This window comes from Pristiophorus japonicus, chromosome 2, assembly GCF_044704955.1.
Source record: "Pristiophorus japonicus isolate sPriJap1 chromosome 2, sPriJap1.hap1, whole genome shotgun sequence".
Taxonomy (NCBI): Eukaryota; Metazoa; Chordata; class Chondrichthyes; family Pristiophoridae; genus Pristiophorus; species Pristiophorus japonicus.
The window spans coordinates 87,487,039-87,506,729 of record NC_091978.1 but is presented as its reverse complement, the minus strand read 5'-3'; the positions used below and the strand labels follow the sequence as shown (position 1 = coordinate 87,506,729).

General features: G+C 46.4%; 1 protein-coding gene across 1 annotated transcript in view; it reads right to left on the bottom strand.

Moving 5' to 3' along the window:
* The window catches only part of pdzd2 (PDZ domain containing 2), a 444,706-nt gene that overhangs the window by 21,238 nt on the left and 403,777 nt on the right, over positions 1-19,691 (bottom strand). Inside the window, exon 20 of the mRNA XM_070868346.1 lies at positions 5,078-5,195. Coding sequence (XP_070724447.1) covers positions 5,078-5,195 — 118 coding nt within the window. The remainder of the gene's footprint in view (positions 1-5,077; positions 5,196-19,691) is intronic.

Below are 19,691 nucleotides of genomic sequence, written 5' to 3'. Positions count from 1 at the left end.
GGGGTGGTGGCGGGGGGGCGGTCGGGAGCACTGGTCATCAGGTTGGGGGGGGGGAGGAGGGAGGTCGGGTTGGTTCGGGGAGGGAGGGAGCGCGGGTCGGGTCGGGTCGGTTTGGTTTGGGTCGGGGGAGCGGGGGCAGAGGGAGGTCGGGTCGGTTCGTGTTGGGGGCAGGGGGAGGGAAGTCAGGTTGGGTCGGGTCGGGTCCGGGTGGGGGGGGGGGGAGGGTCGGGAGCGCGGGTCGGGTCAGGGGGGCGGAGGGAGGTCGGTCCGGTTCGGGTCGGGTGGGGTGGGGGGGGAAGCGTGGGTCTGGTCCAGTCCGGGGGGTCAGGTCGGGTCCAGTCCGGGGGCGGGGGGGGGGCGGGGGGGAAAGCGGGAGTCGGGTCGGTGTCAGGTCCAGTCCGGGGGCGGGGTGGGGGGGGAAGCGGGAGTCGAGTTGGGTCGGGAGGAAGCAGGAGCTGGGCGTGGGAGGCAGCCTTATGCACGCAGCCTCAGTGAGGCCATTTGGCCAGGGCTAGGGGCGGCGTGCTTCGGGCCCCTCCCACACAGTATTGGGCGCCTGGAGCTACTGCACATGCGCGCCCACTGTAGCACGCATGTGCAAAGGTCCCGGCACTGTTTTCAGCGCAAGGACCTAGCTCCGCCCCCTACAGCTTGTGCTGCGCCGCGCCCGACTCCAGAGGATCTGCAGGGAGCCGGAGAATCTGTACTTTTTTTTAGGCGCACTTTCTGGCGCGAAAAATGGGCGTCCAGGTCCGGGCTGCGCCGTTCTAGGCGCGGCCCGAAACTTGGGCCCCTAGTGGGGCTAACTAGTAGCTTGCACTGAAACAATTAATCAAAGTTATGCCCTGAATTAGTCTGCTGGTAGAAACAGCATGCACGCTCCTTGCAATGCCCTTGCACAAGAGGTGATGTGGCCATACCATGTGGGTGCCATCTATAATGCTCTGGACTGGAAATGGGATTTATGGCATCAGTGTGTCATTACCATCTCATTTAAATATGCCTGCCTTTTTAAGATATTCATCAGAAAATCTGGGCTTAAGTTTCCTGGCCGACTGGTTAATCAGGCAGTATTCATTGGAATCCTGGGTTTAGGTTTGCAGCCCTACTTGGGGTAGTGTCATAAGTTTAAGAGGAGGAAAGGAGAGATTTGGGAGACTGGGTGAGGTAGTGAGCTAGACAAAGAACTTTCACCATCGTGACCTGGTTTTGAATCCAGTTAAAATGATGTGATGGAAATCTCATTTGTCTGTAAAAGTCCTATTGTGAAATTCATTTGGGAAGATTCAATCCAGGTCCCAGTGTACCTGGGCCTACTGCAAAGACCGACATTGCCTTAGTCACTTTTTATTGCTGTGCTGCCATTGTTGAGACGACCACCAGCACAATAAAGTACAGACATGGTATGAGATTCCTTTCCCTATCCTTTGGGTTGAATTAATCTTTAGTCAGACTTCTTGTAAGCTCATTTGAATATACAGTAAAAAATGCTTACTCAACAGACTAAAGTTAAACAGCAAGAAGATGAAACCATCTGCTATGTTATTACTGCACAAATATGACAATGTAATTCAGAAAGGCCACAGAACAACTTTGGTGGATAAAGGGAAAATAGTCCATTGGCATGGTCTTCAGAGATTGGATCAAGCCAAAACACATTGTTGGTGTACAGAGGAACTTTACCCTGTGCTACAAAAGGAGAAGGAAAAATAAAATACATAAAAAAATCAGTTGCTCCAGCAAAAAAAAGACACTGTTACATTGAGCTGGCAGACAGCAGTGAAAGCTGTTTCAAATCTAGTGACTGTACACTGGCCAGCTGAGCCACGTGTGGCAGTTTAACAAAGCTGATCCATATTCGAATGCGCAGTGGATCACTAATACACCATTTATATTGCAGAACTTCTTGAGCTATGTAACATAGTTCCATTCCTTGCATTCCAAATTAACCCAGTTTATACTGTGAAGCAGTTAGAGGGGGCAAAATTGTCCCGCGCCCCGATTGGAGGCGGTAACCTCCCTGGCTGAAACCTTTATCGCCCGGCCCAGAAGTCCCGCCTCTGACGCAGAATTGGGCCGTACGCCCCTCTAAGGAAACAAAGCACTGTCTCCGGTGCTCCACTTCCTTTGTGGGATGCTCCCAGGGCAGTAGTGCGGCACTGAGTCCAACGCAATGCTACAATGACACTCCCTGCCCCATTAAAGGGGAGGACTGCTGTGCACTCAGCAGGCCCTTTGGTGGCCACCACTGGGCCACCAGGGATGCGTGAGATCGGGCCAATGGCCCGGCACTCAAAACAGAGTGCCGGGCTGCACAATGGTGGCCTGGTCTACGGTAGGGCTGCCATGGTCAGGCCGACCCAAGAGTCGGACGACCAACAAAGCTGGCGGCCCGGGGCACTGCAGGCCTATCCTTTAGACAGCGCCCCGGGAGCGGATGTCCGCCAGCTTCACGACCCACGAACATCCTTGGCACCCTTGACATCTGCCTCCATCAGCCTCTTGGCCCATGGGGCAACTTCCCCCGCAGGGCATTGAGGGGTTGGAGCTGGGCGGCGAGGGGTCAGCGCACACGGTGATGACATCATTGCCGGTTGCGTGCCGGCTAAACGCGGGCTGCGGCGCTGCCAGGGCAGCTCCTCCCAAACCTTCGGGGCAATTTCCTGAGAGGTGGTAGCGTCCCCCTCCCCTCGGCAAAAACGTCATTGTACCCAGTTAGCGTCCCTGGAGGTGCTAACAGGGCTATAGAAAGGGGCAATTTCGCCTCCAGAGACTGCATTTCAACATTGCACATGTGCAAGGTGCCACAAGCTCATATTGACAACTTCAACATTCTGGCACAGTCCTTTCACAATGTCAATCTGTATAGTCCAGCATGGTTGACACAAAGCAGTGAGTCTATAATATAAATGAGTTATCACATTTTAATTCAATGTGACTGAAATGGCCAACCCACATTCTGGTGTGATTTTCAATCTCAAAAAACTTTTACAGCTGATTTCACAGGAACAGGCTACATTTACTTTAGAGATTTCACTTAAATGGCAGTAGCACAGAACAATCAGCTTAAGTTGCATACTGCCAAGAGAATTGGAGAAACAAAACTCTGTTATCTACAGCCCATTCATTATTTAAAATTAAGATTCTGTCATCTGTTTCCAGTCATTCTTAAATCAGATTAAATTCATTAGAAATAGTTCCCTTTGATTTATTTCCAATAATTATAAAATAAAGTACCATCGGGGCAGTACAACAACTGTTGAAATGCACATAAGAAAAGTGGAATTCTATAATACCATTGCCGTTGCAAGCTAGTTTATAGCTGTGGTGCACAAGAACATTTATTAATGTTGAATATGAAAATACGTTTTTCTATTAAAATGTGAAGGGTATTGTTAGTGCATAATTGACTATTACTTTCTGAGGAAAGATTGTTATAAGAAGCCAATCAGTCATGGAAAAAATGATTGCGTGTCCGCAGATCTTATGATTAGACACAAAGGGGATGAAACTGGTCTTCAGTGGTAACGCAAAACAAACAATAGCGAATAGGCAGTCCATTTTACACCTGCCACTTTTCTTTGGCATTGAAGACAATGTTAAAGAAAACCAGGCAGGGTGTAAAGGCTGTCGATTCATTATTGCTCATTTTGTGCTACTGCCAAAGGCTAATTTCATCCCACAAGATTTTCATATGTCAAAGTCAGCTGCTGGAATAGTGCTTCTGAAACACAAACTGCCATGTCAGTCAGACAGGCCTACAAACTGGGACACTTGGGCCAATTGTTTCCAAAAGTTGTTTATCTAGGATTTGAGAAAACCCTGGCTGCAGTGGAATGATTTTATAACCCCAATCGCTGACTGCACCCATGTGAGTGGTCCTGGGTAATACAGACTATAAAAGCGTTGAATCATTAGCTGAACCCAGCAGTTATAGGGCTGATGTCTTCAGACTTGGGAGGAAACCAGTAATGATTCTTTAGATGAGGGAGAGCCCTCCTCTCCCTATAACTTGGGCCTAGCTAAAGGCCTTGGTCTCTGCTAAGGCCTTCAGTGGAAGTCTTGATGCTGCCTCTTCTGGTACTGCAGTGGCACTTCTGGAGAAATGGGTCGGGGTTGGGTTGTGAGAGCACCAGAGTGAGATTAATTTAGAGCCAATTCATTTTCAAATGGTAGTTCAGCTGTGAACCAGAATTTGGTTGATCAAGTAAGAAGTAATTAACGAGTGAACAATTAGTATGGCAGCACAGGTAAGACGAGTATACTGTGGAAATTGCATCATCTGGAATTTAATGGAAGCCAAGGATATCCCAAGAAAACCCATCATCATAGGCAGTCCCTCGGAATCGAGGAAGACTTGCTTCCACACTAAAAGTGAGTTCTTAGGTGACTGCACAGTCCAATAAGGGAATTACAGTCTCTGTCACAGGTGGGACAGACAGTCGTTGAGGAAAGGATGGTGGGGAGTCTGGTTTGCCGCACGTTCCTTCCACTGCCTACGCTTGCTTTCTGCATGCTCTCGGCAACGAGACTCGAGGTGCTCAGCACCCTCCCTGATGCACTTCCTTCACAAATTCAATGAGTATCTCCAGGTGAATAAGGAAAGACTACTGTACTTCCTTTGGTTGGCGTGTCAGAGACAATGAAAACACGAAGAGGGTGAGGAGAGATGTTAGGAGCAATGTCTTAATGCTGAGCAAAAGGGAGTGAGTGGTTGAGGCAGAGACCCTTTGAGGGGAAGACCAGAAATATTTGAAGATGAATAAGATACAAGACTATAGGGAGAGCAGAACAATGGAATTAGTTTGGTTTGTTCCAGCAAAGAGCTGGCACATTTACAATGATCTCCTTCTCTGCTGTAAAATTTATGGTTCTATGTTACATAGAAACATAGAAAATAGGTGCAGGAGTAGGCCATTCGGCCCTTCGAGCCTGCACCGCCATTCAATAAGATCATGGCTGATCATTCACCTCAGTACCCCTTTCCTGCTTTCCTGCAGTTGGCATTAAAATGACAAACAGTATTGCTAATAATCCCCACCCCCATTCACAGGATAGAAATGCTGGAACTGCTCACCTCAGCTACTGTCTTGGCTTCCTGGATTACTTTCATGATATCTGCTTTAGCCATTATTGAGGACAAAGCAGCCTGTACTTTCTGTTTCTCCAGGGTGGAATGGGATAAGTCTTCAAGACTGAAAAACATAGTTTTAAGGCTTAAGCATGTTGTAGGTGATATGACATTACAAAACTGCTCAAATATATAATGCAGTTTCACAGATGTATCTTATCCTACAAATCAATAACAACAGCATAGTACATTTGAGCTGAAACATGATGCAGCCAGGAATGGTAAGTTGCATGTTCCTGGCCATGGTTCCTCATGAATTACCCGTCTCAGAAATGCTACTGTGTGGAGACTCAGAGCAGAGGTCAAAACTCTGCCCCCACAGGGAGTGTGTGCGGCCTGTGCAGAATAGACAGAAGAAACAACCTGAAAAAACATTATTATAAATGAAAAAAACACAACTCTGATTTCCCATCTTACAATCTAAGTAACAGAATTTAATTCCATTTGTAAGAGGTAGCATTCCTTTCTACATACTTTATAAATGAGTTTACATTAACATTGCAATGACCAGAACCTTATATAAAAATAAGCAGCGCCACCTCTTTCAGAAAACAATCAGATCTTTAGTATTCAAAGTCACTGTTACCTCTTTTTAAGATTGCGTCAGATTTTTCTATTGTGCTCCGCACCAGGGCCCAATCACCTAAGCGAGCTTTTGTTGCCTATGAACTTAAGTATGTCCTTATATGCACAGTACCTGGTAATATAGCGTTGTCTAGTAACTAACGCTTATTATTGTAATTGACTCAATAAAATTGACATAAGCCCTCTCCTGTTATCCTAGACTTTGGATAGCGGAAGAATAAACACACTTTAAATCATTTGCCTTAGACTTAGGCAATTAAACGGTCACGGAAAGTTATTACAGTAGATTTCGTTCAATTACAGAACTTTGAAAGGGAAAAACGTGAAACAGCTACTAAGATTCTAGATTTAGGTAAGGCCGACTTCAGCGGTATGAGACAGAGACTGTCCACAGTAAACTGGGCAAATCTGTTGATGGGTAAATTGACAGAAGTTCAGTGGGATATATTCAAAAAATAATAATTTAATGTGATACAGATCAACTTTATATCCGAGGGGCAAGAGCTCTATTTGCCAAAAACGAACAGCCATGAGTAACTCAAGAGGTAAGGACAACATAAAACTAAAGGAAAAAGCATACAAAAATGCAAAAAACAAAGCATGTCATGCCGCTATTTAAGAATGGCAAGAGAGGAAAACCAGGGAATTATAGACCAGTTAGCCTAACTGTTGTTGTCAGGAAATTGCTAGAGTCTATAATTAAGGATAGGGTGACCGAACACCTTGAAAATGTTCAAGTGATCAGAGAGAGCCAGCATGGATTTGTAAAAGGTACGTCATGCTTGACGAACCTGACTGAATTTTTTGAAGAGGTTACTAAAGTAGTGGACAGGAGAATGTCTATGGATATTATTTACATGGATTTCCAGAAGGCTTTTGATAAAGTCCCTCATAAGAGACCGTTAACTAAAGTTGAAGCCCATGGAATTGAAGGCAAATTATTAACCTTGTTAGGAAATTGGCTGAGCGGCAGGAGATGGAGAGTAGGGATAATGGGTAGGTATTGTAAGTGTCAGGACTAGTGATGTCCCATAGGGATCTGTGTTGGGGCCTCAACTATTCACCGTTTTTATTAACGACTTAGATGATGGGATAGAAAGCCACATATCCAAATTTGCTGATGACACAAAGATAGGCGGCATTGTAGGTAGTGTAGATGAAAGCATAAAATAACAAAGGGATATTGACAGATTAAATGAATGGGCAAACTGTGGCAAATCGACCTCAATATAGGCAAATGTGAGGTCATCCACTTTGGACCTAAAAAAGGATAGAATAGGGTACTTTCTAAATGGCGGAAAGCTAAAGATAGTGGAGGTCCAAAGAGACTTGGGGATCCATGTACATAGATCATTAAAATGTCATGAACAGGTACAGAAAATAATCAAAAAGGCTAATGAAATGCTGACCTTTATATCCAGAGGACTAGAATATTAGAGGGTAGAAGTTATGCTACAGCTATACGAAGCCCTGGTTAGACTACACCTGGAGTATTGTGAGCAATTCTGGGCACCACACCTTGTTGGTCTTGGAGGGAGGGCAATGTAGGTTTCCCAGAATGATGGCCGGACTCTGAAGGTTAAATTATGAGGAGAGATCATACAAATTAGAGTTGTACTTCCTTGAGTTTAGAAGCTTAAGGGGTCATTTGATCGAAGTTTTCAAGATATTAAGGGGAACAGATAGGCTAGATAGAGAGAAACTATTTTTGCTGGTTGTGAAGTCTAGGGCTCGAGGGCATAGTCTTGAAATTAGAGACAAACTTTTCAGGAGTGAAATTAGAAAACACTTTAACACACAAAGGCCGGAATCTTACCAGCCCAGCGAGTGCAGGTTTGGATGGCCGTGATTGACAGCTCTGAACCCGCCTTCTTGTAAGTTTCCAAAGTGCTGGGTCTGGCTTTGGTTCACAGATCCGATACCATGGCGGACCAGCCAATTAACATCAATAAGAGGTAGTTTAAAGGTAATTAAAAATAATTTTACCAGGTACTTACTATTTTTCCAAGTTTTTTTACGAGGTTCACGTCCCTCGGGGAACACGTCAGGTAAGTGTGTCGGGTTCTCAATGACTCTACATTGCTTTGACTAGTTGACAGCTGCAGAAGTGGTATAAAAGCTAGCTTTTCATAGCTCTTCACTTTCCAATCTCAGAAGCTAAAGCCTTCAGGATTTTGAAAGGCACTTTTGAACTGTAAGCAGTTTGGAAGTGTTTGCAGTGAACTCTCTAGCCACTGTCACCTCCTTGGAGCAACCTCTCTCACCATTGACTTCTTCTGTCATCTCAACTTCAGCTGCCATCTATTCCATTAGCATCGGTGCCCTTGATAAAATCTCACCTGGGTCCTCAGAATCCCACCACGATCAGCCCTAACACCAGTATCACTAAACACACCAGCATCACCGACACATCAGGGAGAGGGAGAGTTACCTGGACGCCGCGATCCAGGAGCTAGTCATATCAATTAGATTAATTAATTCAAATTCGATCCGTGGTCAGGGATAGGAGGGTGTGACTATGAGTGAGGAAGGTATGGGGAATCAGGATGGAGTGATGGAGGCGCCTCAGCCCTTGCTCTTATCCAACAGGTTCGAGGCTCTTACTCCCAGTGTGGACGAGAGCAGGGACTGCAGGGAGGATGAGCAAACTGACCATAGCACCGTGGTACAGGGGGCCATTCAAGTGGGGGGAGTAAAAAGAAACTTTGTAGTGGTTGGAGATAATATCATTAGGGGATAAATAAAGTTCTCTGTAGCCGAAAGCATGAGTCCCGAAGGCTGTGTTGCCTGCCCGGTGCCAGGGTTAAGGACATCTCCTCAGGGCGGAATGGGTACTTGGAGTGGGAGGGGGAAAATCTAGTTGTCGTGGTCCATGTGGGTACCAACGACATAGGTAGGACAAAGAAAAAGGTTCTGCTGAGAGCGTATGAGCAGTTAGGGGCCAAATTAAAAAACAGAACCACAAAGATTATAATCTCTGGATTACTACCTGAGCCACGAGCAAATTTGCATAGGGTAAATAAGATCAGAGAGTTAAAAGAGTGGCTCAAAGACTGGTGTGGGAGAAATGAGTTTTGGTTCGTGATACATTGGCACCAGTACTGGGGTAAGAGCGACATTTAAGGAGATATTTCATAACTCGCAACAATAACATATCCCAATAGAAGGAAAGACTGTAAGAGAAGGGATAACCATCCGTGGCTAACTAAGAAAATAAGGAATGGTATCAAATTAAAAACAAGGGCATACAATGTGGCCAGCCAAGACTAGTGGGAGGCCAGAGGATTGGGAAACTTATAAAAGCCAGTAAAGAACGACTAAAAAAAGGATAAAGAGAGGGAAGATAATTTATGAAAGTAAACTAGCATAAATATAAAAACAGACAGTAAGAGTTTCTACAGGTACATAAAAAGGAAAAGAGTGACTAAAATAAATGTTGGTCCTCTAGAGGTTGAGACTGGGGAATTAATAATGAAGAACAGGGAAATGGCAGAGACGTTAAACAAATATTTTGTATCGGTCTTCACGGTAGGAGACACTAAAAACATCCCAATAGTAGATAATCAAGGGGCTATAGGGAGGGAGGAACTTAATACAATCTCTATCACTAAGGTAAAATAATAGGACTAAGGGTGGACAAGTCCCCTGGACCTGATGGCTTACATCCTAGGGTCTTAAAAGAAGTGGCTGCAGAGATAGTGGATGCATTGGTTGTAATCTACCAAAATGCCCTGGATTCTGGGGTGGTCCCAGCGGATTGGAAAACCACAAGTATAACACCCCTATTTAAAAAAGGAGGCAGACAAAAAGCAGGAAACTATAGACCAGTTAGCCTAACATCTGTGGTTGGGTAAATGCTGGAGTCCATTATTAAGGAAGCAGTAGTGGGACATTTGGAAAAGCATAATTCAATCAAGCAGAGTCAGCATGGTTTTATGAAAGGGAAATCATGTTTAACAAATTTGCTGGAATTCTTTGAGAATGTAACGAGCAGGATGGATAAGGGGCAACCAGTGGATGTGGTGTATTTAAATTTCCAGAAGGCATTCTGTCGTGTATGCAATAACTGTTAGACTGAGTATTGTTTAACGCCAAGAGGTATGACCTTGGCTCTGCTACACGTGCGTGCAGCCCAATGGCCTCCAACAGTGACACCATCTAGTGGCTAGTGATCCCAAAAGCACATACATGACAATATCCCATCCGCCCCTCTGAGATATTAACACAGTCTTTTACAAATTGAGACGGTCCGGTGTTTTACGCTCCCGGGTTGACCGTCTCAGTTCAACTCCAGTCTTGGGTGAGTGTTTAGAGTCTGTTGTGACTGGTGGCTGGGTGGCTGACCTGGTGGGAGTGGCAATGGCCATGTCAGGGATTGAAAGTCCATTTTTATTGAACATGACCACTGAGTCCTCTGATGACTGGGGGTAGGTTGGTTGGTTATCGATTGTCTCTTCCTCTGACTGTTCCGGTTCATCAGTGTGCCGCAGCTTTGTCTGATCTATATGTTTCCTTCATGTTTGCCCATTTTTGAGCTTGACAATAAAATCTCTGTTGCCCTCCTTGGCCATGACAGTACCAGCGATCCACTTGGGACCCTGACCATAATTCAGAACATATACAGGATTATTTACAGAAATATCACGTGACACAGCTGCACGATCGTGATACCCTTGCTGACTTTGTCTTCTATATTCAACATGATTATCAGGGTGTACAAGAGATAGCCTGGTCTTAAGACCTCTATTCATCATTAGTTCAGCAGGCGAGACCCCGATAAGCGGGTGTGGTCTTGTCCTGTAACTAAGGCAGTATGCATGACAGGTGGGTCTGCAGTGATCCTTGGGTTACTCGCTTTGTACTCTGCTTTATGATTTGGACAGCACGTTGTGCTTGCCCATTAGATGCAGATTTGAATGGTGCGGACCTTACATGTTTGATACCATTGAGTTTCATGAACTCTTGAAACTCCTGACTGGTGAAGCACGATCCGTTGTCGCTAACAACAATGTCAGGCAGACCATGTGTCATCAACATGACACTGAGATTTTCAATGGTAGCTGTGGATGTGTTGGATGACATGATTATACACTCTATCCACTTCGAATATGCATCCACCACAACGAAAAACATCTTCCCCACGGAGTGAGCTGCAAAGTCTATATGGATCCCAGACCATGGTTTGGACGGCCACGACCACTGACTCAGCAGCGATTCCGCTGGTGCTTTGCTGAGCTGCATGCAAGTGTTGCATTGATGCACATATGATTCCAGCTCAGAGTCAATTCCCGGCCACCAGACATGAGACCTAGCGATGGCTTTCATCATTACAATGCCGGGATGTGTGCTATGTAGCTCACATACAAATTTCTCTTTCCATTTCTTGGGCATAACAATACGATTGCCCCACAGTATACAATCCGACTGAATACACAGTTCGTCTTTGCGACGAATGTAAGGTTTGGTCTCCTCGCACATTTGCTTGGGTATGGCAGACCAATCACCTTTGAGGATGCAACTCTTCCCCACCGATAAAATTGGGTCCTGGCTGGTCCAGGTCTTAACTTGTTGAGCCGTGACAGGGGTTCCTTCATTCTCAAAAGCATCCATAACTAACAATAGGTCTGCCGGTTGTGGCATTTCCACCTGTGGCCCAAAGCATCGGCATAATTCTCAATGCCAGGTCTATGGCGAATGACATAATCATAAACGGATAATGTCAGCGCCCACCTCTGGATGCGGGATGAAGCATTGGTATTGATACCTTTGTTTTCAGAGAACAGTGAAATGAGTGGCTTGTGATCTGTCTCCAGTTCTAACCGAAGACCAAACAGGTACTGATGCATCTTTTTAACCCCATACACACAGGCTAGTGCTTCTTTCTCTACCATGCTATAGGCAATTTCTGCTTTAGACAAAGTTTTTAAAGCATACGCGACTGGTTGAAGTTTACCCGACCCATTAGCTTGTTGGAGTACGCAACCAATTCTATATGAAGAAGCATCACAGGCCAATACTAAATGTTTACATAGGTCGTAATGTACCAGCAGCTTGTTAGAGCAAAGCAGATTAGTGGTTTTCTCAAAAGCTCTGTCTTGAGACGCACCCCACACCCAGTTGTTGCCTTTTCTCAGCAGCATGTGCAGTGGTTCTAATAAGGTGCTCAATTTAGGTAAGAAGTTACCGAAGTAGTTGAGTAGACCCAGGAACGAATGCAGCTCTGTCACATTCTGCGGCTTGGGTGCATTCTTGATGGCCTTGGTTTTCGAGTCCGTGGGCCTGATGCCGTCAGCAGCAATTTTCTTCCCCAGGAATTCGACCTGTGGTGCAATGAAAACGCACTTCGAGCGTTTCAGTCTGAGTCCCACTTTGTCCAGACGATGTAGAACCTCTTTCAGGTTGTTCAGATGTTCCTCGGAGTCACGACCTGTGATCAGGATGTCATCTTGGAACACGATGGTTCTGGGAACGGACTTTAGTAGACTCTCCATGTTCCTCTGAAATATTGCTGCAGCCGAGCGAATTCCAAAAGGGCACCTGTGATAAATAAACAGTCCTTTATGCATGTTAATGCACGTAGGTCTCTTCGACGTCTCGACCAGCTCCTGTGTCATGTAGGCCGACGTCAAGTCCAGTTTGGTGGACGATTTCCCCCCAGCTAGCATTGCAAACAAGTCACCAGCCTTCAGTAACGGGTATTGATCCTGTTTCGAAACCCTGTTGATTGTAGTCTTGTAGTCTCCACAGATTCTGACTGTGCCATCACTTTTCAGCACAGGAAAAATGGGGCTGGCCCATTCATTAAATTCAACCGCTGATATGATCCCTTCACGCTGGAGTCTGTCCAGTTCGAGTTCGACCTTCTCCTTCATCGTATACGGAAATGCCCGAGCTTTATGATGGATGGGTCTTGCATCTGAGTCCACATGGATCTGCACCTTGGCTCCTGTGAAGTTGCCGATACCCGGTTCGAACAGCGAGGTGAACTTGCTCAGTACTTTGGCACATGTATCTTTCTCCGACGACAACGTTTTTATGTCCTTCCAATCACATTGCCTGGGACAATCCACAGCGGTAACTTGTGAACCGCACCGTCATACGACAACTTTAATTGTGGCATTGCCAATCACCATTATGAGTTCTTTGGTGCATGTGTGCAACTTGGCATTGACTGGACTCAGCCTGGGCCTCACAGCCTTAGCATCCCACAGCTTGTCAAATGCCCTCTGGCTTATTATCATTTGACTCGCCCCTGTGTGCAGTTCCATCTAAAGCGGAACCGCATTAAATTTCACGTTGATCATTATCGGTTTGCTCTTAGTTAGGAACGAGTACAGTCCATACAATTCCTCTTCTGACATCTTGGATTGCGTATCCGGATCCGCGCTAGTCTGATCATTATTCTCAACGTGGTGTGTCGCAGCACGCTTGCTCATCTGCGGACACTTGCGCTGGAGATGCCCCACTCTCAGACAGCCTTTGCAACTATGTTGCTTAAATCGGCACTGCTGGTGCCGGTGATTTCCCCCACAACGCCAACACAGAGAAATCGGATGCATTCCCATTGGCAGACTTTGGGCAGACACAGGTTTCGTGTACGCAGTCGGGTAGGCCTTGCCATGTGCCGCTTTGCCGAACGGCGAATCAATCATATTTACAGTACTTTTCGAGTTTCAATTTTTCACTGATATCTGCTTTAGACTTCTATCCATCGTCATGCGTGACTGAGCGATCGTGATGGCCCTGTTCAAGTCAACGTCTCCACTGCCAGTAGTTTACGCAGGATCACCTCGTGGTTGATGCCGATTACAAAGAAGTCCCGCAGCATGTCTGCCAACACAGCCCCGAACTTACACAGTCCCGCGAGACGTCTCAGGTCAGCAATGAATTCCGCCGCATTCTAGCCCTCTGAGTGAACGTGCGTGTAAAATCTGTATCTCGAGATGATGATGCCTTCATCTGGCTTAAGGTGGTCCTGTACCAGTGTACACAATTCTTCATACGTCTTCTCTGTTGGACTCACAGGTGGTAGTAGATTCTTTATCAGACCATAAATTTTTGGACCACAAACCGCGAGGAACACCACCCGGCGCCGATCTGCGTCGCCGACTAACTCCATTTTGTTGGCCACGAAGAACTGGCTGAAACCTTTCATAAAGTCTGCCCAATCTTCTCTTTCCACAAGTCGTTCCAACAATCCAATTGTGCTCATTTTTGCATGCAAAGGTTCTTGTTGCCTCATCGCCAAATGTTGTGTATGCAATAACTGTTAGACTGAGTACTGTTTAACTCCAAGAGGTATGACCTTGGCTCTGCTTTATTTAGGCCCAAATTGACTAATATACAAAATGGCTGGCCTTTTATACTCGGCCTTTTATACACGTGCTTGCAGCCCAATGGCCTCCAACAGTGACGCCATCTAATGGCTAGTGATCCCAAAAGTACATACATGACACATTCAATAAGGTGTCGCATAAAAGGTTATAGCACAGGATAAAAGTTCATGGGGTTCGGGGTAATATATTAGCATGGATAGAGGATTGGCTAACTAACAATAAACAGAGTCGGGATAAATGGGTCATTTTCCGGTTGGCAAACAGTGACTAGTGGGGTGCTGCAGGGATCGATACTGGGACCTCAACTATTTACAATCTATATTAATTACTTGGATGAAGGGACTGAATGAAATGTAGCCAAGTTTGCTGATGATACAAAGATGGGTGGGAAAGCAAATTGTGAGGAGGGCACAAAATTTTGTAAAGGGATATAGACAGGCTAAGTGAGTGGGCAAAACTTTGGCAGATGGAGTATAATGTGGGAAAATGTGAGGTTATCTATTTGGCAGAAAAAATAGAAAAGCAAATTATAATTTAAATGGAGAACATTTGCAAAGAGCTGCAGTACAGAGGGACCTGGGGGTCCTTGTGCATGAAACACAAAAAGTTAGTATGCAGGTACAGCAAGTAATTAGGAAGGCAAATGGAATGTTGACCTTTATTGCAAGGGGGATAGAGTATAAAAGCAGAGAGGTCCGCATACAAATGTACAGGGTATTTGTGAGGCCACACCTGGAGTACTGTGTACAGTTTTGGTCTCCGTATTTAAGGAAGGATATACTTGCATTGGAGGCTGTTCAGAGAAGGTTCACTAGGTTGATTCCGGAGATGAGGGGGTTGACTTATGAAGATAGGTTGAGTAGGTTGGGCCTATACACATTGGAGTTACGAAGAATGAGAGTTGATCTTATCGGAACATAAGATAATGAGGGAGCTCGACAAGGTGGATGCAGAGAGGATATTTCCACTCATAGGGGAAACTAAAACTAGGGGACATAGTCTCACAATAAGGGCCGCCCATTTAAAACTGAGATGAGGAGGAATTTCTTCTCTGAGGGTTGTAAATCTGTGAAATTCTCTGCCCCCGAGAGCTGTGAAGGCTGGGTCATTGAATATATTTAAGGCGGAGATAGACAGATTTTTGAGCATTAAGGGAATAAAGGGTTATGGTGAGTGGGCAAGGAAGTGGAGCTGAGTCCCTGAACAGATCAGCCATGATCTTATTAAATGGCGGAGCAGGCTCGAGGGGAAAAATGGCCTACTCCTGCTCCTATTTCTTATGTTCTTATGTTCATCACCAAGAACAATACCATTATCATCATAGGCAGTCCCTCGGAATCGAGGAAGACTTGCTTCCACTCTTAACATGAGTTCTTAGGCGGTTGTACAGTCCAATACGGAAACCACGCTCTGTCACAGGTGAGACAGATAGTCATTGAGGGAGGGGGCGGGGGCGGCGGTGGAGGGGGGGAAGTTGGATGGGACTGGTTTGTCGCACGCTCTTTCCGCTGCCTGCGTTTGATTTCTGCATGTTCTCCGCGATGAGACTCGAGCTGTTCAGCACCCTCCCGGATACACTTCCTCCATTTAGGGCTGTCTTTGGCCAGGAACTCCCAGGTGTCAGTGGGGATGTTGCCCTTTATCATGGAGGCTTTGAGGGTGTCCTTGTAACATTTCCGCTGCCCACCTTCGACTCGTTTGCTGTGAAGGAGTTCCGAATAGAGCACTTGCTTTGGGAGTCCCGTGTCTGGCATGCGAACTATGTGGCCTGCCCTGCGGAGCTGATCAAGTGTGGTCAGTGCTTCAATGCTGAGGATGTTAGCCTGGTCGCGGACGCTGATGTTGGTGCGTCTGTCCTCCCAGGGGATTTGTTGGATCTTGCGGAGACATCGTTGGTGGTATTTCTCCAGCGACTTGAGGTGTCTACTGTACATGGTCCATGTTTCTGAGCCATACAGGAGGCGGGTATTACTACAGCCCTGTAGACCATGAGCTTGGTGGTAGACTTGAGGGCCTTTTCTTCAAACAACACCAACTTCTCCACAATCACCTGATGTTGCACAGGATACAGGGCATCAGTGCCCGAGCACATTGCTGCCCGGGATACTTCACCACGGCCAGATTTACTTCACTTGATGCTGTACACCCTGACTGTCACAGGATGCACCTGTTTGGCACCACCCCACATAAGCTCCATTAAGCATCCCTGCAAAGTCCAACCCATTGCTTTTACACTCATCACCATTGCGGGGATAACGTTATGTCTCACCATTCACTACAACTCACTAAGCCACTTCCAAAGGAGCACACAAATATGTCCAAGAACGCAAAGTGTTGAAAATAAAGATTTCATTGTTTGATAACACATTAGTAGACAAGGTCCCACACAAGAGATTAATGTGCAAAGTTAAAGCACATGGGATTGGGGGTAGTGTGCTGACATGGATTGAGAATTGGTTGTCAGACAGGAAGCAAAGAGTAGGAGTAAATGGGGACTTTTCAGAATGGCAGGCAGTGACTAGTGGGGTACCGCAAGGTTCTGTGCTGGGGCCCCAGCTGTTTACATTGTACATTAATGATTTAGACGAGGGGATTAAATGTAGTATCTCCAAATTTGCGGATGACACTAAGTTGGGTGGCAATGTGAGCTGCGAGGAGGATGCTATGAGGCTGCAGAGTGACTTGGATAGGTTAGGTGAGTGGGCAAATGCATGGCAGATGAAGTATAATGTGGATAAATGTGAGGTTATCCACTTTGGTGGTAAAAACAGAGAGACAGACTATTATCTGAATGGTGACAGATTAGGAAAAGGGGAGGTGCAAAGAGACCTGGGTGTCATGGTACATCAGTCATTGAAGGTTGGCATGCAGGTACAGCAGGCGGTTAAGAAAGCAAATGGCATGTTGGCCTTCATAACGAGGGGATTTGAGTACAGGGGCAGGGAGGTGTTGCTACAATTGTACAGGGCCTTGGTGAGGCCACACCTGGAGTATTGTGTACAGTTTTGGTCTCCTAACCTGAGGAAGGACATTCTTGCTATTGAGGGAGTGCAGCGAAGGTTCACCAGACTGATTCCCGGGATGGCGGGACTGACCTATCAAGAAAGATTGGATCAACTGGGCTTGTATTCACTGGAGTTCAGAAGAATGAGAGGGGATCTCATAGAAACGTTTAAAATTCTGACGGGGTTAGACAGGTTAGATGCAGGAAGAATGTTCCCAATGTTGGGGAAGTCCAGAACCAGGGGACACAGTCTAAGGATAAGGGGGAAGCCATTTAGGACCGAGATGAGGAGGAATTTCTTCACCCAGAGAGTGGTGAACCTGTGGAATTCTCTACCACAGAAAGTTGTTGAGGCCAATTCACTAAATATATTCAAAAAGGAGTTAGATGAAGTCCTTACTACTAGGGGAATCAAGGGGTATGGTGAGAAAGCAGGAATGGGGTACTGAAGTTGCATGTTCAGCCATGAACTCATTGAATGGCGGTGCAGGCTAGAAGAGCCGAATGGCCTACTCCTGCACCTATTTTCTATGTTTCTATGTTTCTAACATTGGCTAAAAGACGCAAATGCCTACCCTTGTGCGTTGTTAGTTGGTATGATTGGACAAGGATGAGGATGAGTGTGAGGGGTGGCTAGTGAGATGGGGATGTGATAATGTAGATAGAGAGGGATGGGTGGAGGTGCATGGTTAGTGGGTGTGAATAAGGATGTGCAGGAGTAGGTTAGGGAAGGCAGAGTGATGAGGATGTGATGAGTGGTACAGCAGGATGAGATTGAGTGTGGTTTTGAAGTAACGTTTCATGATCTATTGAGATCATTGATAGGTTTGTGCTACTGGAGCCAGCTCCTCCTGACGACATTCCTGCTTTTACCTTCCAGGCTGTGTTGCTGTCCTGGAAAGGTCTCTTCTGTCTAATAGAAGGGAAGAGAACGTCGCTGGTGCTGTGACTCCCTCCATAAACATATAGAGGGAGTCATAAGAGAGCCTGGGTGTTGCCGTGCACCTTTGTGCAGTCATTGTCAGTGTTTGCAGCACCTCAGTGCTATAGAACATTGACAGCACAACTGTTAAATCAATGTGGCCATGTTCCCTTTAAGGAAACCGGCTGATAATGCATCATCAACTGATGTCATTCGACCAGTTTCCCTTTAATTGGTCAGGAACCTTCCCACAAGCCCAATCAACAGAAGATTCTTTTCACAGTGCGGGCTGGAGCCAGGAACGGGCTGGCCACCCGCCACCGCCACTGGCTGCTCCGGACCCGCCACAGTTGGCGAGATCGAAGCCAAAGGGTGGTCAAAGTTTGGAACGATCTTCCACATACAGCAACTAATGCTAGATCTGTCATGTATTCAACCAGCAATGTAACCCATGTATAAACTGACCTAAGTTGTACACTGTGAGAACAATGACCACTAGGTGGTGAACTTGTGGGAGACACTCCTAACCTGGACCTTCAGATATAAAAGGGGAAGCTCCACCCACTTCCATCACTTGAGTGCTCTGGAATAAAGGACAGGTCACAGACTGACCTTCTCTCAAGCATGGGCCTCGTGTGCATTTATACTGTATAGTGAGGATGTATCAAGATCAATTGTTAATTTTAAATCTGAGATTGATAGATTTTTGTTAACCAAAAGTATAAAGGCATATGGTGAAAATGCAGGTATGTGGAGTTAGGTCGCATCATCACCATAGGCAGGCCCTCGGAATCGAGGAAGACTTGCTTCCAATCTTAACATGAGTTCTTAGGTGGCTGTACAGAACGAGAACCACAGTCTCTGTCACAGGTCAGACAGATAATCGTTGAGGGAAAGGGTGGGCAGGGTGCCTGGTTTGCCGCACGCTCCTTCCGCTGCCTGTGCTTGATTTCTGCATGCTCTCAGCGACGATACTCGAGGAGCTCAGCGCCCTCCCGAATGCACTTCCTTCACTTAGGGCGGTCTATGGCCAAGGACTCCCAGGAGTCAGTGGGGATGTCGCACTTTATCTGGGAGGCTTTGAGGGTGTCCTTGTAACATTTCCTCTGCCTGCCTTTGGCTCGTTTGCCGTGGACGAGTTCCAAGTAGAGCGCTTGCTTTGGGAGTCTCGTGTCTGGCATGCGGACTACATGACCTGCCCAGCGGAGCTGATCAGGTGTAGTCAGTGCTTCAATGCTGGGGATGTTGGCCTGGACGAGGACGCTAATGTTTGTGCGTCTGTCCTCCCAGGGTATTTGTAGGATCTTGCGGAGACATCACTGCTGGTATTTCTCCAGCGACTTGAGGTGCCTACTGTACATGGGCCACGTCTCTGAGCCATACAGGAGGGTGGGTATTACTACGGCTCTGTAGACCATGAGCTTGGTGACAGTTTACAGATGGCTAAAGACTAAGATCCAACAAAAAACCCGGGACCTAAAGAACAGGTGGTGGATGGAGAAAGCACAGGAGATACAGCAGCTGGCCGACAGCCATGATGTGCGAGCATTATTCACCGCAGTCGAGGCCACATACTGACCAAACTCCCAAGGCCCCACCCCACTGCTGGCCAAGAACAGGGAAACACTCATCAAGGACACCGAGGCAGTCAGAGCCCGCTGGAAGGAACACTTCGAAGATCTCCTCAACCAAGACTCTGCCTTTGACTCGAGT